This window comes from Myotis brandtii, unplaced genomic scaffold (assembly GCF_000412655.1).
Source record: "Myotis brandtii unplaced genomic scaffold, ASM41265v1 scaffold1162, whole genome shotgun sequence".
Classification (NCBI taxonomy): domain Eukaryota; kingdom Metazoa; phylum Chordata; class Mammalia; order Chiroptera; family Vespertilionidae; genus Myotis; species Myotis brandtii.
The window spans coordinates 302,705-328,969 of NW_005354021.1; the positions used below are offsets into that span (position 1 = coordinate 302,705).

The window sequence follows — 26,265 nt, forward strand, 5'->3', positions numbered from 1 at the left end:
TCCTATATAATAAAAGGGTAATATGCAAATTGACCCTAACAGCAGAATGACTGGGAATGACTGGTCACTATGACACACACTGACCACCAGGGGGCAGATGCTCAATGCAGGAGCTGCCCCCTGGTGGTCAGTACGCTCCCACAGGGGGAGCTCTGCTCAACCACAAGCCAGGCTGATGGCTGCCAGCACAGCGGTGATGGCAGGAGCCTCTCCTGCCTCTTCAGCAGCACTAAGGATGTCTGACTGCAGCTTAGGCCTGCTTCCCACTGGCAAGTGGACATCCCCCGAGGACTCCCAGGCTGCCAGAGGGATGTCTGACTGCCAGCTTAGGCCTGTTCCCCCGGGGAGTGGGCCTAAGCCAGCAGGTAGACATCCCCTGAGGGGTCCCAGACTGCTAGAGGGCACAGGCCGGGCTAAGGGACGCCCCCCCCCCCCCAGAGGGCACACATTTTTGTGCCCCGGGCCTCTAGTATATATATAAAAGGCTAAGCGACCGCCTGACCGTCCAACCGGCCGGTAGGTATGACGTGCACTGACCACTAGGGGGCAGACGCTCAATGCAGGAGCTGCTAAGCTGCGGTGACTTTGCAGCAGTTCTCGGTTCTCAGGTGACGCACCCTGGAACCAGAGAGGAGGGAGCCTGATTGCGTGATTGCCATGGATCATATTGTTGCTGGGGTACTGTCGGGGCCCCCAATCTGGTTTACTGCCGAGCTGCGGTGACCTCAGACGCCCTTCACCCTTTGAGCTGCAGCGCTGCCCCAGGTGCAGCCGGGCAGGGGAGGGATCGCGGGAGGTTGGCTCTTGGGCATGTCAGCCAGTCTTGCCCAGTTCATGGACTGCATGATTGCCATGGATCATGTTGTTGCTGGGGTACTGTCGGGGCCCCAATCTGGTTTACTGCCGAGCTGCGGTGACCTCAGACGCCCTTCACCCTTTGAGCTGCAGCGCTGCCCCAGGTGCAGCCGGGCAGGGGAGGGATCGCGGGAGGTTGGCTCTTGGGCATGTCAGCCAGTCTTGCCCAGTCCCGCCCTGCCGGCTACCTTCTAATTAATTTCCTTTCAATGTGCATGAATCCGTGCACCGGGCCACTGGTTTAAGCATAAATGTAGATGTTGGCTTTTAGGAAACTTAATATTACTACAGCCCCTGATCAGAAGAATATTTTTTTCCTTGTAGTCTCATGTGTAAAATGAAGGCAGTGCAGTTTCTGTAGGTTTTGATGTTAGATGTGAAATGTGTATATCACCCACCTTTCTTGCTGAAGTTAGTCATTTTTTGTAAAATTTATAAAACTTGCTTTCCTAAAACAAGTTTCATAAGGTAAAAAACAGTTTCTGAAATTAAATACTATTTATTTTATTTAGGAAAGCTCATTTTATCTGAATTGTACAACAACCATATGAAAACTATAAAAGGTTCTCATACTCAGTGACTCGACCTTGTTCATATACCTACCAATTGCTATATGTAAGGTAAAAGCAAACATTTTTTTCTAAAAGCCAAACAGGTAACTACATAACCATACAATGCAAACATTTTTTTCAAGTAAGATTAATTTAAAAACTTCAGGACTTTAAACATTACACATATTATAATAAGGCAAATACTGCTGCTTCAGATAGCAGCTGTTACTCCAGAGCTGAAATAGACAAACGTTGTTAAAACTCCAACACGAAGCAGGAGCCCTTAGGACCCAGTCTCAGAGGAAACCCACGTTGCTGGTACCCACTGAGGCTCCTCCTGAGCCTTCTGAACCGCAGACACCAACTGGGCACATGCATCTTGCAAGATGTCATTCACAATCACGTGATCAAAAAACTGGCCAAACTGAGTCTCCATTTTTTGGGCTAAATCCTCCATCTCTTGTAGGTCTTCATCCTTCAGGAGAAGTGAAAGAATGCGGATAGTACAAACTCAACGAGAGAAGTAGAGATGATAGCAGTTTGTTACGCTGTTACATTGAGATGCGAACTATTTTTTTAAAATTAGGTCAAATAAGTGTCCTCTATTTTAAACCAAAAAACATATGATTCTTTCGTTAGTCTTACTAATGTTTCCCTGGTCAAGGTTTTCCAAAATTGAATGATGGTTTGTAGACAGACCAATCCTCTCAAGATCTCATTTGGACTTAAATTATCCTATTATCTAAACATTTGGAGCGCTCAAACCATATACAACATAAAACCAAAAAATGTTTACCAGTTAAATGTAAATAAAACTTAAACATAAATTTTAAGTAAACATTAATAAGAATGATGTTATTTGGTCACTTTTAGCATGAGGATGGTAAGATGGTTCTATTGAACAGGCATACCTAAATTACACTTTGCTTCATGATGACTGAATTCATCTATAATATTGTCTATTTCTACCATTGTGAAATGTTCATTCAGTGAAGGTTATTTGGCCTTCACTTGACACTAATGCTTTAAGTTCATTTCTATTTTCTAATTTGTCCACAGCAATTAAAATAGTACAACTTGTTGTCAATACAATCATAAACACAAATATAAATGCAGACACTGAAATCTTGTGGCAGTACTCCTTTACAAGGTGACCATACACATGATCCAGAAATAATTTTGTTAATTTGTCTACACTGTCATAAAAAATGAGAGAGAACACAGTTTTAAATGCCCATTAGACTCAGAGAATATATCCATGGAATCCACTGTCTGAAATGCAAACTGGAGAATCAGACTTTCATACAGAAGTCATTGAAGTAAAAGAAGATACAAATAATGAGAGATAAAGGGTAATATAAAGATACCTATGCTCACTTAGGCAACATACACATTATAATTAGAATGATACAGGTATTAGTATGGTCCCTATGTAAAGGATGGCATGCAAATTCATGGCACCTTTCATATGTTTAATTTCAGTTCTGCAAGACAAAAAAGTTCTGGAGATCTTTTTCACAACGTAAATAAACAACACTACTGAACTATACCCTTAAAATGGTTGAGATGGTAAGTTTTGTGTTTTATGTTACATGGTTTGTTTGTTTTTTACCACACACACAAAAATAAGTGGAAGTAATATCTTGATCTAGACGATGGCCATCTGGGTGCATAGACATGTAAAAATTCATTGAGCTGTACACCAAAGACTTATACACCTTGCTGAATATATGCTATGACTTAAAATATTTAAAGTAGATTTAATTTAAAAAACTGGGGTTGTGAGGGGGAAATCAGCAATCCTAGGAAAAGTTCACTGATTAATCCCACCTGGCTTGGCCCCTCTATTATTACCATCTTCATTAACATAAGTTTTCATGTTTAGAAATGTATATATAAAGATACCTCATTACAGATGAGCTATATTCGCTAAAGCATTTAAGAAGTAAACCCCCAAATGTTTTTATAAAATAAATAATTCATTTTAAATACAGATATCAGGCTTGTGCACACCCAATTTCTATGTGGCTTTGCAAACTGTGGTTTGAAGGGTTAAGCTAGATACTCACCCTCCAAAAAAAAAAAAAAATAAGAAGAAGAAAAAACAAGAGTAGCATTATAATAGTTATTAAACTTTACTTTAATATTTATAAGTGATGTCTAGGAAAGATAAATCATAAGGCATTATTCATTAGAATCAAAAGTTATATCCCTTAACATAAGGAGGCTGTGGAAACAGTACAGTGATTTTTACCTTGAATTTCATGTCCACAAAGTAGTCTGTAATGATCTTGGCATTTTTTCGAGATTGCTTCATACAACTCAGGTTAGATGGCTTTATAAATATGACATAGGGCTTCAGTTCATGGGTTCGAGCCACTTGAATACCCTACACAGAAATTAAGTGCACATTTAAAAACAGAATTCCTACCTTAGCCAGTGTGGCCCAGTTGGTTGGAGCGTCATCTCATATACCAGAAGGTGGTGGGTTCCATTCCTCATCAGGGTGGGGTCAATCTCTGGTCAGAGCAACCAATCAATTCTTTCTCTCTCTCTCTCTCTCTCTCTCTCTCTCATCAATAAAAAAAAAAAATAGCCTTTGGTGAGAATTAAAAACACACACATACAAGTCCTAATTTCCTAGAGTCAACATGAATGTTCTCAAAATTTCTCAGACCAGAAATTAGCAATTATTTGTAGCCAGAGTATATTCTCATGTGCCCCCAAGTTCTCAACTCTAAAAAACATTTTAATAATCAAGAGAGCCCTAGCCGGTTTGGCTCAGTGGATAGAGCATTGGCCTTTGGTCTGGTTCAATTCCGGCCAAGGACACATGCCCATGTTGCGGTCTCAATCACCCCCCAGTAGGGGGCGTGCAGGAGGCAGTCAATCAATGATTCTCTCTCATCATGTTTCTATCTCTCAACCCCTTTCCCTTCCTCTCTGAAATCAATATAAAAACATATTTAAAAAAACAATAATCAAGAGATAGGATTCTAGAATAAAAATTTACTTTAAATCCCGACTCTTCCCCTCACTAGCCATGACATCTTATTGAAATTCAAGAATATGATTCCATACATGATCTCATGAGACAAAGACAAAGACAGACACTCTCAAGGAGGATCAGCTCTGTTTCATCCTCACTTCCCTTTCCTCTTGCCATTGATACTATTGACATCACACTGACCACCAGTTTTGACCCTCGTAAGAACAAATCTATCGTTCCCTGATTCTCTTTAGCACACAAGTATACTTTTAAATGACTACAGAAAAGGGAAAGAAAATACAAGTATCATCAAAATTGGGCCTACACATTGTATGTTCTTTATCTTATCTTAACTTGCTCACTCCTGCTCCATTCCACATATAGTCTTGAGGAGGTAGCTATAGATATAACAACATAGAAACCTCACCTCCTTGTGTAAAGCAACATCTTATTCTTTTTATGAAGTAATCTTGATGCGTTTGTGATCAAGGTCAAAGCAAGATTCTAAGTTTTCTTTATGGCCACCTCTTAAGTTCTGGTTTTGTATCTGAGAAACTAAATTTATTTCCCACCGATACATAAGCTATTGGCAATTGGTTCTTTATAAAAAAATATTTTTATTGATTTTAGAGAGAAAGGGAGACTATACATAAGCTATTGGCAATTGGTTCTTTTTAAAAAAATATTTTTTATTGATTTTAGAGAGGAAGGGAGAGGGGGAGAGAGATAGGAACATCAATGATGAGAGAGAATCATTGATCAGCTGCCCCCTGCACACCCCCTACTGGGGATCAAGCTCACCACGCAGGCATATGCCCTTGGCTGGAATTGAACCTGGGAACCTGCAGGCAGATGCTCTATCCACTGAGCCAAACCAGCTAGGGTGACAATTGATTCTTTATGTAAGATTCTGGCCCTTGGATATGGAAAGTAGTCTTATCCTTAAAAGGCCAACAGTAACAAAATAAAACCTATAGCACGTGCCCAAAAGAATGGCATGCATTCATTACTTTGGGAAGATGGGAAACATTCCACCACAGACCCACCTGAGGCTCTAAGTCCATGACACAGATCTTCCCTTCATCGAGGACGGCTTGCACAGCATCCACGCTGGTGCCATAGAAGTGGCCTTTGTACTCCCCATACTCGAGCATCCTGCAAGGGCGGGACGAAGAAAACAAGAACTCTTTCTACAGGTAAGATATTAGTAGTAGCAACATGAAGATAAACCCCAACAGAATGGAATAAAATACTGAACTTTGCTAGCACAAAAACAATTAGTGGACATTTGACAGGAGAAAAAAATATTAGGAGATCTAAGACTTAATGAATTCTCCAAATTCTCTAAAATTTGCACTTCTATTCTGCTCCCTCTCAGAGCCCGGTGACTGGCTTACTAGTATATCAATTTACATTCTTTGGTTAATTCTTCAGAAACAAAAATCAGTTTCCTCAGAAGCTCTGAGCAGTGCATAAACTAGAGACTCTAGTTTGAATGTAAAACAAGCAGAGGTGAGACGCAGATTCTAAACCTGGAGCTTACCTGTGACTATACATGAGGCTTTCAAATGTTTCCTTTGACACATAGTGATACTCACGCCCATCTACTTCATAACTCTTTTTGGAACGAGTAGTATCTGTCAGAAAGAAATTTTAAAGATTTTAGAGTCTTCAAAATGTTTCGATTCATTACAAAATAAGTGAATGAATACATAAGTAGGTAGACAAATAAAATACTAAAACCAAAAAGAAGTCTGACTTGGTGATAAGAAAGTAGTTCTCATATCAAAATTATTCAATCTGTAAACCTTTATTTAAGGCTCATGGTGTGGACAAGAATATATTAGGTATTAAGCCAGGATAGGGATACCCTAAGGGAACACCTGATCTAACTTCTAAATAAGCAACAGTGAATTATGTATGAGCCCTAATATGCCTCCCAGGTAGCAATCCCAGCAATATGTTATGTTTACATGGTGCACTTCACAGATCTCCTCTCACCCCTCCCACTCCTGGCCAGGTGAAATGCTATGACCATAGCTAACTGAAGATTTCAGAGAGGAACTGACTTGCTCACATACACAGACTAATGAAAAGCTACGTTGAGAACAAGAACCTAGGTGTTCTGACTCCTCCTAGACTGTTTTCTACGGCACCGGATTGTGTCAGATTTGAAATGGAGAAAGCCAAGGACCGTCCGCAGTCTGTGGGAAATGGTGACTCGTTTTAGGGACCTCCAGAAGGGAGCGGGCGGTGGGGTCTGAATTCAGTCTGATTGGTTGATATGAGCACTTTGATTACAGAGTCTTCAACTTAAATAGCATCTGGTCTGGATCATAGGAGTCCACTGAAGACCTGAAAGTGATCCATTGTCTGCTCATCCATTTATTCAACGAACGTGTATTCAAATCCACCCCCATTCCAGCCAGTCATTTGTGATTTCGTCCACACCCTGAAGAATCTGGGGTCCCCTTTTGGCCTCTTCCTACTGAGACTTCCTCTTTGGCAAAACTAAGACAACCCCAGGGGTCGCTCTCCCACATAATCCACCCGCATCTGGTCCTTGGGAAACATCACAACATTTTTTGCTGTGACAGACTCTAAAAGGGCAGCTACTTCCAAAACTACAGCCGTTGGTCGCTTCCTCCAAGCTCTGTCCTTTAGATATTTTTAGGTTCAGTTTGACACCTAAATTGCAGGAAACCCATATTAAGCTCTTTAAGTGGCTTCCCTAAGGTCCTCTGTCTTGCCTTGGGGTGAAAGGGAAGCACCCGCAAACGCTTCCCATGATGTACGGTGCAATCACACTTATAGTTACATAACATTATATGTGCATTTATTATACATTTTAATAAAAAAGCAAAAAAGAGTCAAGCACAGTGCCAGGAAGATAGCAAGTACTGAACAAATGGTAGTTACTATTGCTTTATATCAGTGGTCCTGAAAGGTCATTTATATGATTGTTAACAAATGGAAAAAGGACAGTCACCTTTTAAAAGCCTAGTTAGTAAATCATTTCCCTCTTTAAAATAAATACAGTTAGAAATTTTAAAAACTGCTCTTGTGTCTTATATTTTTACAATGAAGAGGATATGACATAACTGAGTGAGTTCGGTGCATCTGCAGACGCAAAGAAATGTTTACCGAAACATGAACCGCTATGGAAGAGAGACGAAACATACGTGGCACAGCAGTCCGAAAACGGCCGGGATTAAGTTCAATGAGTTGTCTTCTCAGTTCGTTCACTCCCACACCAGAAGGCCCTACACACAAACAGTCACAGACAGAACTCGTCAGATGTGGGCAGGTGCAGTGAGGCGGTGAAACCACCATGTCAGTCCTTCCCCTGAAGAAACCCGAGAGTGACTGTTCTTAGGGAAATGGCAGAGCTTCCCGTCTCATGCACTGGAGCAGCCCAGAAAGATCCACACTTCTTCAACGTGCAGAAATGAGGTGGGGAGTTGCCGGAAACTGACACCCCAGCCAACCTCGTCTAACGTGGACCCTGAGCGAATTCTCTACCTCATTTCAGAGCATCTGCCACCCAGAAGCCAGGCCCCACAGTGAGCGGTCCTGCGACTGACAGAAGTCAGGGGCACGACAGGCGACAGGCGGTTGAGTCAACACCCCCCGTGCCACTGGAGGCAGGGCTGACCTCCTGGGCACGGAGCCCGTGCGGTTCGCAGGGCCCATGCTTCGGGGACTGCACTTGGTTAAATGCTCTTCTTTTGCTGCAGTAAATCCCTAGTAACTTTTGAACAAGGGGCCTTGCAGTCCCGTTTTGCACTGTGCCCTGCACACCCTGCAGGTCCTGGCTATGAGCCACGTTGTTAGCCCTACAGGGACCTGCCCTGATCGCAGAGAAGGTGGCAGTGAGACGAGGTGACTGCCGCTGCCGGGACCGCCTGGTGGGGATCTGGGTCACAAAAGGTCAATCCGCACTTATGTGCCTTGTTGTTTAGCACCAATGATACGGCCCAGGAGTTTTTGACACTTCTCTAAAGGAGATGGTTACAAATTTCTTTTAAAAATGGATCTTAAGGATTTTTTTCCCCTTATACAGACTAATGATCCAGTCTGGGAGCACAGTCATTTATGCTTGGAGAACAAATTCTAATCAGGCAAAAACACACACACACACAAAAACTCAGTTATGACCTCATCACCATACAACTTGTTATTCTACAAGTTCAAATACACTACGGCATGTGACATTCAACTGTAGACAATAAAAGCATGATGCACTAAGGGTTTATCTATAAACACACACACATAAAACAGCCTTTACTTTTTAAGCTGTCCCTGTGGCAGCCCCTAAGAGTTCTGCGTTCACCACTGAGTGGAGAAGGGAGGCCTCACGGTGGAGCAGGAGAGACACTGCCCGCCTGGATGGGACGTACCCACGAGCACGATGAGGCGGTGCTTGTCCGAGGGGCGCCGCTGGTGCCTCACCACCTCCTCATAGGGGGCCCCGGCCGCCCTGGGGCAGCTGCTGGGGCAGCACAGGGTGGGGAGCAGAGACCTCCTGCGACAGAGGCGCATGCTGCGGCGGAAACCGGCTGGAGGGGAAAAGCACAGAACGTGAGATCCGGGCAGGAGAGATTCCATCCAGCTTCCAACCTGGTGGACACGCAGTGACTGCCATCTGAAGTGCTGACTAGCAGAGCCATGCCTGTGTGACGGTAGGAGAGAGGAAGCGATAGGAAGGAAAAACAAGATGCCCAGACGTTACCTCTAAGTGGCACCCAGCGCCCACTATGTGCCAGGCATTGCACAGGTGCTGGTCAGATAACGGCCAACTAAACCCAGGCCTTTTCCTCATGAAATTTACACCTTATGGAGGAGGAGAGACAAAAATCAACAACAATGAGTGCTTAGGAGGAGGATCAGTGAATAGAGAGTTGACAAGGTGCTTCTTCAGGCAGGCGGTTCAGTCAAGTGTCCGAAACGTCGACACTGAGCAGGTGTCTGGATGAATGGAGCCAGCTAAGGAGGCATCTGGGGGGACGAGCAGACCCGGCTGAGGGAACAGCAACTGCAAAGGTGCAGAGAAAGGAGCGGGCTTGAAGCGCTGAGGAAGAGCATGGAGTGTGTGTAGCCGTGGGCAGTGAGCAGTAGGGACAGTGGGAGGAAGTGGGTTGGAGAGGAAGCTGGGGAGACCACACAGGGCCTCGGTCCCATGTTGGACTGTGGTCAAAGTGGGGTGGGAAGTCACTGGATGGTCAAGAGGTGGGTGTGACATGATTTGGTTTATGTTGAAAGAATTCCTCCAGTTGCTGAAGGCGGGATGTAAACTGTAGGCCGAGGAGGCATAGGGTCAGGGGGCAGCAGTTTGGGGGCTACTCCCAGATGAGGGGGGCTGGTGGCTCGGGCCAGGGTAGACACAGTGGAGCAGGCTTATTACTCACATTCTCCGATGGAAACACTAAGACACAGACAGGATTGGTGGTTGCTCACAACTGTGTGTCCAGTGGCAGAGTTGGACATTTTAGTCGTGATTTGCAAACTCCTGGAATCCTGCTTAATCTGCCCACTGAACCACAGGGCTTTCTGGTAGTGCCAAAGCTGCTCCCAGGCTCTCTCAGTAGATAGAGCTTGGGACTATATATGTATATCTCTCTCTCTCACACACACACACACACACACACACACACACACACACATCTATATTTGCATCTATATATGTTGAAAAGCATGAGTTGACACCAATACCTTCAAGGCTAATTCAGCACTATAGGATTTATCTTAGCATGCCTCAGCCCACCCCCACGCCCCACAATCCTTCCACAATCCTTTCTCTAACAAAGAAAAACAGCTCTTATTATCCTCAATACATTTGCTTATTGTATCACTAAAGAGCACTTGTGGGACAGTCTGGCAGAATACAAAAGATTTATATTGGGGAAATAATTAAGAAGTATCCACTGGAAACCAGATGAATAACAATGAATGATCAACACATCAGAATACAGACACACACACAGACACAGACACACACACAGACACAGACACACACACAGACACAGACACACACACACAAAAGATAGAGGAAAACCAGAACAAGGAACAAGGTTGGAAATGTCCACCAGCAAAACAAGCTATCAGAAGGTTGTCAGGTATGAATATAACTTAGGGAGTGACAAAGACCCACCTCTGATTCATCCTCACCTACCGATAAAGAACTTCTGACCGTAGCCAACAAACTCCTCCTTGTCTGGGACACAGAGAGCGACAGGAGCAGAACACATGGGGAAGGAGGAGAAGTTTACTTAGAACAGAGGCATGCGATTCTCCCCAAATCTTCAGTGACCCTATTGCAGTCGATGGCAGCACCGCTGTCTTAGCCTTGAGTGAGTGACTGAAGAATTTCCTAAGCACTTTCCATCCTATCCTGTGTTCCAAACTACATGGAGACACTCTTCAGAATGTTAGCAGTACACTTCATATAGTCTGTCTCGTATGGTTGGGAACAGGAACCAATTTTAGGCTTATGTAAAGTTATAAGAAAGATATTGAGTCATTGTAAAAACATATAAAAATTGGGTATATTCTTAAACATGCCCAAAGTAAACTGATGAAAAAACACAAACAGATATCTGGGTTTGGCTTTAATTTGTAGCTATTGATTTCTGCAGGTCCTGTAAGTAACCTCTTTGTTAGAGATGGGATTTTATCTTCTCCACTAGAGGCTTGGTGCACAAAATTTGTGCACGGGTAGGGTCCCTAGGCCTGGCCAGCGATCAGGGCCAATCAGGTTCCCCACCTGCCGGCCTCCCCACCTTCTCCTTCCCTCACTCCCTCAGCACCCCGCCACCGCTGCTGGTCACCCGCCATGTTCCACACCGTCCCCTGGTGGTCAGCACACGTCATAGCGAGCGATTGAACTCCTGGTCAAACTCCCAAGGGGACAATTTGCATATTAGCCTTATTAGGATTATTAAATGGCTCATTCTGCATAGTTAGTATTTGCTCTACTGCTGCCATTTACTTCTGACGGTCCAAGAACGGGAGAGGCAAAAAGGAAGAAACACTGTCCAGCAGCCCTGAAACTCCTGCCTCTGCTTCCCCCGGGGTCTCAGTGAAATTGTTATAAACTCCAGAGAGAAATGTTACAGAAATGTCATTTCCAGTTACTTTTTGCTAACATCTGTTTCTTGTCACTTACGCAACTCTGTTCTGATCATTGAAAAAATACATAAAGAGCATTTGTTCATAGAATGAACTGACACATACAAGCTTTTCCTCTTAACCTTTGTTTTCTTAAAAAAAAAACAACACCCACACACTTTAAAATATAAGGAAAACACAACAATATCGATTCCATCTCTGGTAAGTAAGCATATTTTTCTAACCGAAATATGCCAGTAGGTTTAAAAGGAAATGTTTACTTAGGGATCTATTCATCAAGCTGAATTTCTTTCATTGTTTACTTCTAAATATTTTCTATGAAATTGAATATTTCAGCCTTAAAATATCATGTATCTTAAAATGTATTCTGTCAGGTATTCACTTTGAGGCGCTGAAAGATCTTAAACATAGCTTTATTTGGCTTACCCAGGAAATAAAAACAGTTACCTTCTGAAAGTTCCTCTGGACATTTGAGGAAGTGTAAGAATAAATAAATAAATAAACAAACAAACACGAAAAAGTTAAGCCTTTGAGATCAAGCAGCCATCAAATAAAGACAAATGACAAAGCGAGGCAGTCACGTCCCCCTTAGAGAAGCTGGGAGTCCTGGGAGTCCTGGCAGGACGAACAACACCCTCCCCCTCACCCCCCAGAGCCATTGGCATGACCCTGCTGCTGGGGGCACAGTAGCTTTTTCTGCAAGTTGCTTATCTGGACTCTCCCTGAAGGCTTTTTAATCCATGAAAACTCCTCTCTGCTTGGCATGGAATGAGGCTTGAGAGAGAAAAATTATAGAAAGGCAACTATTTGAGCCTCCGCTCTCCCCCTCCCCCAGAGGCCGCTGGGCTGCAGCCTGGGAAGCCAGGAAGTGGAGGAAGTGGGCAGGGGCGTGAGGCAGGGGCCTGGGGCAGGGGCCTGGGGCAGGCACTGCCACAGGGGAGCCTGAGCGTCCTCCTTCCTTACCCTTCCCTGGTCCACGCACCCTCCCATCTCCAGCTGGCCCCTTGAAGACAGGCGAAACGGAGCACAGACATTTCCTTGAATACGGTAAGAGGAAGAGAACTTGCCTTAAGTGAATGAGGGGGAACATGCCAAAGCAGTTATAGATGATGAAAGGGAGAAAGTGAGGAAGCACACACTTGAAAGAGGGTGAGTAATGCTAACAGGCCCCAGAAGGTGGCCAGTTTTTTAAAGATACTCTGAGGGGTCTATGCTGCTCTAATGATGTCAACATTATTGTGAGGGACAGACACTTGATGATACCGTGTATCATCAGTAATAACAAATCACACATTAAAGAAAATAACGGATTCGGCACCCATAGCTCACTATCCAGGTTATCTGCTATCAGTATGCTATATACAGTGTGTGGAATTGATGTTCAGCCATTGCAAGGCCGTGTCTTTTTTTCTGTTCAAACGTCTCTCTCCATGGTGACTGGCTTCTAAGCCACCAGCTGTTCGTGTCCGTCTGGTGAGAACTTACCTCACTATTGTGTACCGAAGAACTTCTCGCGTATTTGTACTGAGTTTTGTTCAGCAGGAAATTTAAACCATTGTGCCGGACGGTGTCATGGACGGCACGATTGCTAGCCTTCCCGATTCCGACCAATTAAAGGCCAGGGGTGCCCCTAACCAAGGTGACAACCAACAATGCCCTCACAGTTCCGAAATGGCCCTAATGGCCAAGGTGAAATTTACATCTCACAACTACACTGTTGATGAATTTAAACAATGCTTGTGTCATATCCCTAAACAGGTGTTCAAATTACACCAAAATCTGAAATACTATATACATTTTAAAATCAGAACCACACACTCATGTTTTACTTACCTGATTCAAATGTTTCTTCGTCTATGGTTTTCCATGGAGGCAAAACACCAAAAGCATCATTATATTACTAGTCATACTCAATCTGCAGTTTAACAGCATAATTCCCTGTCCCTGTGCTTCTGTACACACACCAACTGCAAAATGTGTTCCTAAATCAAGGCCAAGTCAGCGGTGTCTCTATGGCACATATAAGCCTTAAATGAGAGACGGTGTTAAGCAGTTGGGCCATGATGTCAAGCAAGGGTACAGTAGGAGCTTAAAATAAATGACACAGAAGAGAATAACTAAAACGAGGCTCAGCGGGGAGGGACAGGAGGAATGTCGTGGGGAGCTCATATAGGTGGTTGGGTATTGCACAGCTTTGCTGCTCGAGGGCCTGCAGATGCAGGAGGGGTGCACCCTGCGGAAGACTGGGGGTTCCTCACCCAGGGAAGTGTGGCAAGGAGAATAAGTATCTGAATGGCTTGACTGAGTGACTGGGAAAGATTTGATAAAACCCAACTTTCTCATCAGTTAAAATGTTCTTGTTAGTGTTGTAAAGAGAAACTGAGGATTAAGAAACTAGATTTTATATGGAGAGCAACTTGAAATATAGAGCAACATCACCAATGCATACATCCTTGGATCAGGCAGTGCTGCATCTAACGTATTCATTGCAGCATGGTTTATAATAAAAATAAGCTGTTTAAAAAATATGAGGTGGCTTTTTATGTACTAAGATGGAATCATCTCCAAGATAAGCCCCATATCACCAAGCTGAGACTTACCTGAATTATAATTTGACCTCTCCTGCCTGATGGCCCCTGCATCTCCTGAATGAAACGACCTTGCCATAACCAACCCACGTTTTGCTAGTATAACTTCCTTGCTCCTGCTCCCTTTTGCATATAAAAGTCTTTCGTTTTGTACAATTCCTCGGAGCTCTTTTCCATCTGCTAGATGCGATGCTGACCAATTCATGAATCGTTGCATAAAGTCAATAAAATCCTTAAAACTTACCCGGTGGAATGTTTTTCAGGACCATAAAGCCAAGACAAATTAACCTATCAGACCAAAGTCTCTTCAACTAGTCTTTCAACAAAACCCAAGTGATTCTTTTTTTTTTTTTTATATATTTTTTATTGATTTTTTACAGAGAGGAAGGGAGAGGGATAGAGAGTTAGAAACATCGATGAGAGAGAAACATCGATCAGCTGCCTCCTGCACACTCCCCACTGGGAATGTGCCCGCAACCAAGGTACATGCCCTTGACCGGAATTGAACCTGGGACCTTTAAGTCTGCAGGCCAACGCTCTATCCACTGAGCCAAACCAGTTTGGCCCAAGTGATTCTTGAGCCAATCTTAGTTCTGACACTAGATAAGAAAAATCTCCCAATTTATAAAAATAAATTAAGTATAGAAATGTAAAAGGTTTTCATATAGTTCTCAAAATTTGGAACCCGCTACTATTTATCTATACTAGACTCTATCAGAAGATGGTATCAGACAATAACAAAACATATATTTTGCTTTTTAAAAATTTGATACCTCAGCCCTGACTGGTTTGGCTCAGTGGATAGAGCGTTGGCCTGCAGACTTAAAGGTCCCAGGTTCAATTCCGGTCAAGGGCATGTACCTTGGTTGCGGGCACATTCCCAGTGGGGAGTGTGCAGGAGGCAGCTGATCGATGTTTCTCTCTCATCGATGTTTCTAACTCTCTATCCCTCTCCCTTCCTCTCTGTAAAAAAATCAATAAAATATATTTTTTTAAAAATTGATACCTCAATATTTTATAGTATTTCACATGGTGATTTCCATATGTTCCACCTGAATGTTACTGAATGTAACACCCGAGTGTTGCTGGGATCATTTCCAAGGTACAGATTTCTAGAAGGTTGGTTAGACCTGGAGACATCCCCACAGCTGGGCTGCCCTTCCAACTGTCAAAACCTCAGAAAAAGGAGAGGGTGGGCAGATTCATTTTACACATCTCTAACAGAGGAAAGGCCTGAGGCCCCTTTGGCTGACTCAGCTTAAGGGACTCTGGATCTGAGGTGCTCCATATTTCTTCTGCTGGTAAAACTATCAAGAGGAAATGTTACCTGCTTCCACACACTTCTCGTCAATCTTCATGTCGTCTTCTATACAAGAGCATCGAAAGAGAAGAGTAGACCTTAAGATGTGTTAGCATCACAAACAAAACCCCCTATGGGTAGGCTTATGTCAGTAAAGCACGGACCACCTTATAAAAATGCTATTCTACTGTATTAAATGAAAATGTATGATGTGGGCGGCTACATAACATAAAATGGTTACAAATTTTAAAGCATTGGCTTTCGAATGCTGGACAAAGGGGTTTGCCTTTAAGCTTCAGTTTCTTTCTATAAATGGGGATAGTGATAATACCGACCATATAGGATAGGAATAGGTAAGATACTGAAAAGTTCAGGCACATGGCAAACACTCAATAAATGTTAACTATTTTTACCTTTAGCTTGGTTATGTCTAAGAGAATATAATTTTTAAAACCATTCAATCCTGAAAACCCTTTACAACAGCGATTTTCAACCAGTGAGCCACAAGAATTTTTAAGTCATTCAACACCTGACTATTTACCCAGGGGCACTGACCTCTCTTCCCTTAGTTTGTCAAATAAGAAAATGACAGCAGCCAACACAACAATAGCCGTCAGTGTGAATGCCCTGAACTGACCTGTGTGTTTAGGTCATAGAACAGAGTTGCATCTCATTGGTCGGGTAGCATAATAAGGTTGCATATGATCAGTTAATTCGTGGTACCAGAAATCCTTATATACAAGTACAGGCACCTGATTTTTTAAAAGTCACTTTGTAAATCAATCGAAATTATAAAATTTGTCAGATTGGCAAAAAATACATTTTTTGGTGTGCCGCAGAATTTTAGTAATTAGTTTATGTGCCATGAAATGAAAAATTGCGGCTTTACAACATGACCCCAACCCAACTTTGAAGGCTACTGACCACTTCCATCCCTCACAGATCTTACACTCCTGTTAGAGTTGGCATCACTGGTTCTTCCTCTGGGCCTTTGCTTACGCTGTTGTTAGAGTCGGCATCACTGGTTCTTCCTCTGGGCCTTTGCTTACGCTGTTGCTTCTGCCTGTAATGTTCAAGGTCCCTCTGAAACACTGATCAAAATGAATGTCCCTGCCGTGAACAGAACGGCATTTTCTTCCTAATTCCTGGAACTTTGCTGCTGCACATCTATCTACCTTATAATGTAACTATTGGGTGTTTGCCGTAGTCACCCTCCTAGACCATGCCTGGAGAGCGGAAATGTCTTACTAATGTTTGCATACTTTACAGGTCTTTGTACAATGTCCTGCACATAGTAGGTACATGGATTATTTATTAAACTGAGTTGAATTTTCCTTTGAATATAAAAATCTGTTTTATTTCAGCACTGTGCATCTTGTGCCTAGCACAGTGGCCAGGGCTTCCCTGGAGATCAGTAAATAGTGCTTTAATAAACGTGTTAAGTATGTCCTAAAAGTACATATTATCTATAATAATAAAAGCATAATATGCAAATTGACCAAACGGCTCTACAGCGGAAAGACCGTCCGGATGACCTTCTGGATGACCTTCCAGATGAAGCAGGGGCTGCGAGGGCCTATCCTTGCACAAATTTCATGCACTGGGCCTCTAGTATTTTATATAATAAACTATGATATTATAAAGTAGTACTTATCACCTCCTGAAAAGGCACACCATTAATCAATGTTTTTAAATAAAATATTCAATACGAGACATTTGATGAAATAATACTATTTTATATAGAAGGGGCACAGATAAACAAGCAGTATAGCTGAGATTTCCAACAGTGTCATTCAATGCCTTATATTCATTTAGAGATTATTTTCTAGAGTAGTAATTTATAGCAATAATGAATTCACTAGTTCCTAGGACATAACTAGGTTTTTTTGTTGTTGTTTTTTTAAAGGCAAACAAAAGCTATAGTAACAGCATAAGTAGCCCTGATTTTTAAACTTGTCACTCTGGGATCTAATAGAGCTACTGATTTTGCTCTCTCAAAATCAACAAGTCCACACTACTGGCTAGGGTGCTGCTATTTTGAAGACAGTATATGTAAAGCAGTTTCATAACTTTTTTTTTTCTGAGTTCTTATGGTGGGCTGCATTCGACTGTGGGACTGCACACTGTAAAGGTTAGTTCTCTTTTCTTTTATTCCTCTCAGTGTTAAGACAACTACACTGTGTGCGTTCTTTTGACTGACATCTTTTTATAAACTGGGGCATTAGTGACGAGCACACCACTAGGTACATAGTAAGAGCTTAATAAGTAGCTGAACTGAGTGGAACTGATGGGGAGAACTACAGGAAATTTCTAGGAGACTTTGGAGATGAGGGTTTTTCCCAAATATTATTTTTTACCTTCTTCCATAGAAATCGCTGGATACAGACAAATGATTGAAGGAGAGAGAGAGAGAGAGAGAGAGAGAACACATTAGTCTATATTCAGTTTCTCATATTAAGTTACTTACAATAGGAAAGCAAAGTGCCAAAATTATAGTAATTAATATTCTGGGCTTATTCTCCAGAAATTTAGTAAAGATTTAGTAACAAAATGATAAATGAATGGCCTATAGAAACTAATATATTTATGAGCCTTATTAAAATTGGGGATCTACTTGTTTCTGGCAAATCCTACTTTTCATCTCAATAAGCTATAAAAGATTTGGGATGAAATGTTCTAGTGAGAACATTCTACTCACTTCTGAATTAATGTGCTTAGTTCAGCATATTTTAGGAACTCGTATCTTGACTGGGAGGGAGGGAGGGGGAAAGAGAGGGAGGGAAGAAAAGAAAGTGGGAAAGAAAGAGGGATGACAACTATAAGTGCATCTTCAGTAAATAACTTTTTGATAACCATCTGCAAACTAGCACAGGCCTGGAATTTTTCAATAAGTCTTCATTAATAAAAACGCCCAAATCTCTCAACTCAGTAAACTGCTCCTGGGATTTCTTTTTCCTAAGGTAACATTTAAGCAGAGCAGGCAGATATGAAATAATATCTATTGTAGAATCATCTACAACAGTTAAAAAAAAAAAAGATCTAATAGTTTAGAAAGTGATTGCACTCCATGAGAAACATCCCTGTAAGAGGTGACCCTTTGAGTCAGTGGCTCCAACCCTGACATTCCTGGACTTAGGGATTGGTGAGAATTTAATAGGGCCTGCAAGCGATTTTCAGGATGGGCTTTTCAAAAACTCTAAAAAATTGCACTTAGGATATATGAGCAAATTACATGTCACCCAGAGGCCATACTAGTTATCAGATACTGATTAGAAGCTTTGTTAGCATTCCCATGTGTATTTGAGAAATGAAATAGGAAAGTGAATTAGAGAAGTATGTCAATCTGGCCTGATACACAAACTTTGCTAAAACATGAAGTAGCCTGGCCTGCGTGGCTCAGTGGTTGAGCATCGACCTATGAACCAGCCAGGGTTGCAGGCTCAATTCCCAGTGGGAGGCATGCAGGAGGGAGCCAACCAATGATTCTCATTGTTGATGTTTCTATCTCCCTCTCCCTCTCCCTTCATTTCTGAAATCAATAAAAATATATTTAAAAAATAAAAATAAAGATCCTGTCTTGGGCAGGAAGCCAGCCCTGAGAGAGGACGTCAGTTTGCCCCGGTGCACATGCTGGGTTTGAGGTATCAGCACACTCACAGATGGGTGATTTGAGGTGGGTGTGGGGCTGGTATGGCTGAGACCACCAGAATTCTCGTTGCTTCCTACGAAAAAAGAAATGCACTATCAGAAGAAAAGTGAACCCAGGTCAACCCAGGAGGTATAGATCCAGGTCAGAATGTTCCTAGAATTTTGCTGCCTCCACCCACGTGAAAAAGATTTCTTCCCCCAACACATTGTCAAATACATTCTCTAAATATACAGCCTTTCTTATGTTTCTCCTGCCTCATGGGATAGTGTTAGAGCCACACTGACTTAGAGTGAAAATTTGCCTGTGACCACTAGTTCACAGGCCACAGGCCTCCGGACAGGAGCCCTGCCCGCTGGCTCCCTCCCCTCGTCAGCTGGTCTCACGAGAATGTTCTAGCAGGTTGTTTCCCTCCGGCTGTGGATGCCTGCCCTCCGCAGTTCCTTTAGAGACACACGGCCTCAGTTCCTGCTACTGTTCCTCATCCAATAAACCTGGCATTTCGTGTGCTCCATGCAGGTCCCCACCACAGCCTCCTCGCCACATCTGCCCTCCTGAGACCATGAAGAGCAATCTCTTTGGGCCTTTGTCCCTGTTCGTGTCCTCAGCCCCCAGAGCTCAGGCCACCTTATCCCCTACACTCTAATCCCTGTAGACTGCCCACCATGCCCCTCCTTGAGCCCTCTCACACACACCCACCCCCACCTGTGAGCGAGCTCTTCACATCCTCGCTCTAGGAAAGCCCAGGCCTCCCTGAGGCCAGCTGTGCCTGCACCTTTCCAGGGGGAGCCCCGATATGTAGCTTTTGCCAGTTCCTCTGGTGTCGGCGCTGCCACGTGGCTGGCTGCCAGCTGCCACCCTGACTTCACTGACCGTGGCTGAGAGAGGGGCGTACAGTGGCTGTCAGCCGGCCCAGCGCACCGCTGCTCACGCCTGGAGCTGGGTCCATGTCCTTGCTTCTCACGGCATCTCCAGACTGTTCTCCCTCCTCCCTAGAATCCCCAGCTCTGACTATTATCCTCCCCTCCTTCTGGTGACCTCAGATTACTCCTGCTCACCTCACGCTCTCAGCACAGCTCTGCCCTAATTCCCGAAGACTCTATCAGGCACATAAATACCTCTTCTAACACCCAGGCTGCTCGGTTCCTGGATGTCCTCGCTCCCAATGACCTTCCCCGAGTTCTACCTGGGCCACTGCCTCCCACTGTCATACCCTAGAACTTCTCAGACCAATAGCCACAATCTCTCCATAATTTCAATTCCCAGCATCCCTTTCTCTCACCAGCATCCCCTACCTTCCCAACCCCAATAATCCGTTGACCCCACAGGACCTATAATCCACTGATCTTTCTAGAACCATTCCACCGACCTGACCTCCTCACCTCCCTCCTTATGCCATGTTCCTTCATTTTAGCTCCTCCCTGGGCTGTTAAATCCAACTCTCTGTCTAATCTTGGCCTGCCCCCAAGGAAACTGACCAAATGTATGCCCTTTAACCTTAAGTGGGCCCTTAATGTCGATCATACGGTATTTACCTAATCCATTCGCTCTCCAGCTCTCACAGAAACGCTTCAAGTTGTCTCCTCGCTCCTTCCCAGCACCTCCTTACCCACCCTTTACTCTCAGCTCATGACACGGTTGCTTTCTTCACTGAGAAAGTCAGAGCAGTTGGAAGAGAACTTCCACAAGCTCGACCATATCCCCACCCCCACGCCTGCTGCGTTCTCCGATTCCCTGCCCGCACCGTTGCTGAGGATGAACTGTGGATGACCCCACCTATGGCCGTCCCCTCTTCTACCTGCTCAAGGCAGTTCTCTTCTCTTTCTCCTAAGTCATAAAACATCTCCTTCTCACTGGACTATTCGCACTAGCGTTATTTATCCCACCTACACAAAATTCTCTACTTTCCCCTCTAGCAATTTCTCCATTTTTCTGCTCAGCTTTATACCAAAATGTCTCAAATTTTTTCCCCTGCTCACCATCATCAATTTCTTCACATCTCACTCTGCTAGCATTTTGGCCCCACCCCTCCACGGAAATCACTTTTATCAGGATCCCCAAGGACATCCATGTTGCTAAGTTCAATGGTCAGTTCTCAGTCCCCTCAACAGCAATTGACCTAGTTGATCAGAACACCATACTGTCTTGATTTTCATCCTGCCTCATTGGTCATTTATTCTCAATATCCTTTGCTAGTTTCTTTTCTACTTCCTGGTTTCTTAACATGGGCTGAGCCTTCAACCTTGTAAAAAAAATTTTTCTGTCTTTACTCACTCCCCTGAACCTCAATAGCACAGAAGCGAGGGTGATGGGTTGAGATTCAGTATCTGAGGTTTCAACTCAGCCTCGAAAGATTAAGAAAGGAGTTGGAACTACCATTTACAGTTTAGTTTCCTACATGTTTTCCCTCTTTTCAAACTGTATTAGAGGAGTTGGAACTACCATTTACAGTTTCCTACATGTTTTCCCTCTTTTCAAACTGTATTACTATTCGAGTTCTTTGGTATTTAGTACGCTTAGGGCATATGGATAAGTTGGCACTTGGATTTATAAGCCAGTGTGTGAGTTTGTCCATCTGCTGGTCTCTTTCTTCTCATCTGAACTGCAATAACGAAGCCGGCGAAAACACTTTATTTCCCGATGGCTCAGTGCTGAGTCCAGGAGTGCGCACTCTCCTCACCTCTTCAGAAGGTGGCTAGAAGGGATTAGGCCAGCACAGGTGCCCAGGGCTGAGACTTTCCGGGCCTGCCACCAGAGCGCATCACTCTGGTCCACCACCTGGAGGATGTCCCCCTTCTGGAAAGGCAGCCCGGCTTCCGCACACGGGATGGTGGGGTCCTCCTGGGGCCAGTACTCAGTCATGGCTCGAACGTACACCTGACAGGGGGTGCATAATGGCACTATCAGAAGAACCCGTGCACGCATGGGCCCTCCAGACACAACTTTCTTCCATTCTTCCATCTACCGTTCCATCTTTCCTCTCCACCACAAAAAAGGAGAACTTGCCTCTTGAACTGAGTCTAAGAGCTATGGGAAAAGTGACTTTAGGAATAGAATCTCTTAGTTCTGAGAGGTTTTGCTCAAATGTTCACCATTTTTTTTTAAATCCTCGCCCGAGGATATTTTTCCATTAATTTTTAGAGAGAGGGAAAGACAGAGAGAAATATCAATGTGAGAGAAACACATCGATTGGTTGCCTCCTGCGCGAGCCCCAACCAGGGCCCGGGCCGGGGAGGAGCCTGCAACCAAGGTACATGCCCTTGACCAGAATCGAACCCGAGACCCTTTGGTCCACAGGCTGATGCTCTATCCACTGAGCCAAACCAGCTAGAGCATGTTCGCCATTCTTTATATGACTTCTTAACTGCTTGGTACCTAATCTCCTTTTATTGTATTCATTTATTCATTTGCCTCTCATGTCATCAGTATTGAAAAATATACACAGTATTGAACAAGTGCTCAACAGCATAGAGAACAGTAGCATGAAGGCGCAGTAAATTCTCACCATCTTCTGGCTGTTCACAGGCGGGTCAGAAACTGGAACCACCTTGAACATGATTGTGCCGCGAGACATGGCCTGGAAAATGTCAGAGGGGGAAGAATGACAACTCGCCGAGTTCAGTGCGTTCCTGGGATTCAGCACAGGGAGCTGCAACTCAAATGCTCAAGTGTAGTGGTGCTTTCCTCCACAGGGACTTTTACAAGGGCTCATGGCTAAACAGGACCACCCAGAAATGGAAATTAGGAAGTAGTTTAGCTCTGCCCTGCTCCAAAGTCCGCTAAAACCTGCACCAAGGCCTGGCCTCCCCCAGGGACCCTCCTCCTAACTGCCACCAGGACCACCCCACCCAGCAAGGTCTCCCTCCCACAGGCGCTGGGGAGGAGCTGAGCTCTCCATCTGACACCCCCTCTTCAAACCTCAGTCAGTAATTATTTCCTGGTCCTGCACCAGCAGCCCGGTGTGAGGGGAAATGAGGGGCTCCCAAGTCTCCCACGGGGGCGGGGGGGGGGGGAGGGGGGGGGGGGTTTGGAGGAGACAGAAAACCTGTCCGCCCAACAGGGAAGGTAACAATCACTCTTTCACCCACACTGTGACAGGCATTGGAGGTGGAGAGATTAACAAAACCTTGCTCTCACTCTTAGGAATGTCACAGCCCCATTGTCCTGCAACTCTACTCCTGGCCCCGGACTGAGGTGGAGGCAGTGGGTCTGTGATGGACAGCACTCCAAGCTCCCTGTGTACCACACACACTCTCACAGCAGTGGTTGCAAAATATGTAGGCGCTTGATATACTCCTTATAATACCACTCCCCCTCTCAGTGCCCGAGGCATATAAAACTTCCATTTCCCAAAGAACCCGGTCTGAGGACCACTGATGTACACGATACAGGCCCCACACCTGGGGTGTGCATGGGGGAGATGGGGGTTGGGGGGCAAACTACTATGCTATTGACAGCGGGTCTGTGATTCAGGCAACTGTTTGAAGGATGGGAATAGGGACCTAAAGGAGAGAAGAGGCTTGTATAACCAGGTCAGGAATTTCCAGTGCACACCACCAAGGATGTCCCACTCCCCATGCTGCCCTCCGGTGACTTCTTTCTCACCCCAAAACGGCCTCAAGGAAGATGTGAAGCAGATTTCAGCCGTACAAAGTGTTAGGGGAGCAAAGGGTGGCCTGCTCAGGTTCAGGCTCTGCTCCGCAGTCTCACTCTGCCCACGTGGGCTCAGTTTCCAGTGGAGCAACCCAGGTGATGAAGGGCCTGGGCAGGGTACCTGGCAGGCGCCCTGAGACAGGGAGAGCAGCGGGGGAAGGGAGGTCTCTTCCCGAGGGTGGGCGGGTGGCAGACAGAAACAGACTAGTCTGGGGCCTGGAGAGAGGGCGTGTGGAGAGGGATCAAGTCGCCCTCACACACAGGGAACACACCAGGGGCTGCACGGCCCGTTCAGCCTCGCATCTCAGTGAGGCACGAGGAGGGCCAAGAGGAGGCTGTTACCAGGATGTGGATCACTTGCTCGGGGTCCAGCCCCTCCACTGCAACTCCATTCACTTCCACCAGCTTGTCTCCGGCGTATAACAAACCTAGGCAGCCAGGAACACAAAACAAAGAAGGGAACAAAGATATTGGCAGAGAGAGAGGCACCTATCCCACAGCTCTGTAACGAAGTCGCTAGCTCAAGCATGCTCTGACAGTTAAAAATTGACTGTGAAATACGAGTGCTAATACTAATAAAGCAACATGGTTATTCCATTTACACCACCACCAAAGTGCAGGAGAACTGCCTTCTCCCACTTCTCCGCCAACCCTGGGTATTGACGGATGGTGGCATCTTTATTTTTGCTAATCTGGTGTAAAATGGAACTGGAACACTGGTGAGGAGATAACACTGCAAGTAAAGATGTCAGGGTCCCGAGGAAATGATAAGTGGAAAGGAAAGGGGGGGACACCTCAAAACAGACCCTGTGGAGAAACGCGGGGGTGAGGATGAAGCCTTGAGAAATACGAAGGAAAGCCGTGGGACTGCGAGGGAGAGGAGACGAGAAGCAGGACGATGTCATTGACCAGAAACCAAGAAGGATGACAGTTGCAAGAAAGGCAAGGTCAACAACATCACATGTGCTGGAGAGGCTGGAGGAAGGGCCAGTGGACCTGGCAACTAGGAAATCCTGGGGTGGTGACTGTAAGGATGTTGGGGTAAAACCCTGTGCCAGGTGTTGGGGCCACAGACAGTGAGGACAGGGGGCAGCAGGGACAGAACTGCTTGCTTCAGTAGCACAGCAGTGTAAGGTCCATGGCAAAAAGAGAGGGCCAGCGAAGGGCCTTTCAGGATGGGGAAGAGCTATGCCTTTTGAAAGCAGGAGGACTAAGTGAAGAGTGAAAGTTGGGAAGATAGAGTGAGGCCGACCTGGACTTGAATCCTGACTCAAATTGAGCAAGTTCGTTAATCACTTTGAGCCTCAGTTTCCTCATCTGTAAAATGGCATGATAATACTTACCTTGTGATGTTGCTATGAGAACTGAGAGAACATTATTATGGAGCCCAGGTGGAGGAATCAGTGAAGGAACAGGATTCTTCTGGAATATTTATTCCTTCTTTCTTTAGTAACCAAGCAATGCAATGGCACTTATTACAGCCCCAACCTTAGTTAGGACAGAGGACTTTTCCTGCCACGAAAACTAAACTATCAAGCGTGTCCTAGTTTCCGGGCCCCACTTGTCCCCTGCGGCTCCAGCCTACCACTCCTCTCGGCCAGCCCGCCGTGGATGATTCTGGCCACCAGGATGTCCCCTGTCATCTCGTGGCGCTTGATGGTAGCTCCCTGGGGAGAGAGTACAATGGAATTCCTCTTTCAGCTTTGTGACCATTCTGCTGGCTTCCCTCAGTGGAGCTCTGGTCTTTCAGATGAAGGCGTTCATACCAAGCAGGGCCATACCAAGCCATCAAAAGGGAAAGGCTGCCCTAGCTCAGTGGTTTGGCTCAGTGGACAGAGCGTCAGCCTGCGGACTGAAGGGTCCCAGGTTCGATTCCGGTCAAGGGTACATGCCTGGGCTGCGGGCTTGATCCCCATTAGGGGACGTGCAAGAGGCAGCCAATCAATGATTCTCTCTCATCATTGGTGTTTCTATCTCTCTTTCCCTCTCCCTTCCTCTCTGAAATCAATAAAGATATATTAAAAATAAATAAATAAATAAAAGGGAAAGGCCATTCAACGTCGGCCCCCTGAGTTCTCTAACCACACAGACATAAACCATATTTAGATCCTTCCAAAGATAAAGAAACCTCCCACAATTACAACCTAATCAAGGGGGCTATTCCTAGAAAATCAAATGGATGCCTTACTTAGCTTCCCATTAATAGGGGTGGGGTCGGGGGGGGGGGGAACTTAGGCAAATACATTGGAATTGAGTGAAATATTTTTATATGCCAGAAAGCCAAATAATCAAATATATGTCTTATCTCATAGCTCTTTCAAAAAAGAAAAACACTACACGGAAATCTTTCCTCGTGGAAGCATTACAACATGTGATGTGCTTAAAGCCACACGCAAAAGTCCTTAAGATCCAGGTTAGCCATTATTACTGTAGGTGCCCCTCACATGCTGAGTGCCTCAGACTGTGCCTGGGAGCACAGGCAAGAATATGGCCAGGTAACCTCTAGAGATCATCGAGTTCACCATGAACCCTGGTATAATTCTAACTGAAATTAT

The 26,265-nt window shown here is 44.7% G+C and overlaps 1 protein-coding gene across 11 annotated transcripts in view; it reads right to left on the bottom strand.

The window, feature by feature from the left end:
- MPP4 (membrane protein, palmitoylated 4 (MAGUK p55 subfamily member 4)) overlaps positions 1-26,265 on the bottom strand; it is a 33,980-nt gene that overhangs the window by 2,004 nt on the left and 5,711 nt on the right. For 2 of the 11 annotated variants that reach the window (XM_014528713.1, XM_014528712.1), the window contains exons 7-22: positions 25,278-25,377; positions 24,053-24,138; positions 22,563-22,634; positions 21,738-21,934; positions 19,069-19,133; positions 17,769-17,786; positions 15,439-15,477; positions 13,357-13,377; positions 11,971-11,985; positions 10,568-10,609; positions 8,796-8,954; positions 7,578-7,658; positions 5,939-6,032; positions 5,442-5,550; positions 3,661-3,795; positions 1,718-1,881 (exon numbers count right to left, since the gene is read on the bottom strand). In XM_014528713.1, coding sequence (XP_014384199.1) covers positions 1,718-1,881; positions 3,661-3,795; positions 5,442-5,550; positions 5,939-6,032; positions 7,578-7,658; positions 8,796-8,954; positions 10,568-10,609; positions 11,971-11,985; positions 13,357-13,377; positions 15,439-15,477; positions 17,769-17,786; positions 19,069-19,133; positions 21,738-21,934; positions 22,563-22,634; positions 24,053-24,138; positions 25,278-25,377 — 1,397 coding nt within the window. Of the gene's footprint in view, positions 1-1,343; positions 1,882-3,660; positions 3,796-5,441; positions 5,551-5,938; positions 6,033-7,577; positions 7,659-8,795; positions 8,955-10,567; positions 10,610-11,970; positions 11,986-13,356; positions 13,378-15,438; positions 15,478-17,768; positions 17,787-19,068; positions 19,134-21,737; positions 21,935-22,562; positions 22,635-24,052; positions 24,139-25,277; positions 25,378-26,265 lie in introns of those variants that run through there. The other 9 variants (XM_014528718.1, XM_014528722.1, XM_014528738.1 and 6 more) reach the window with 9 other exon arrangements.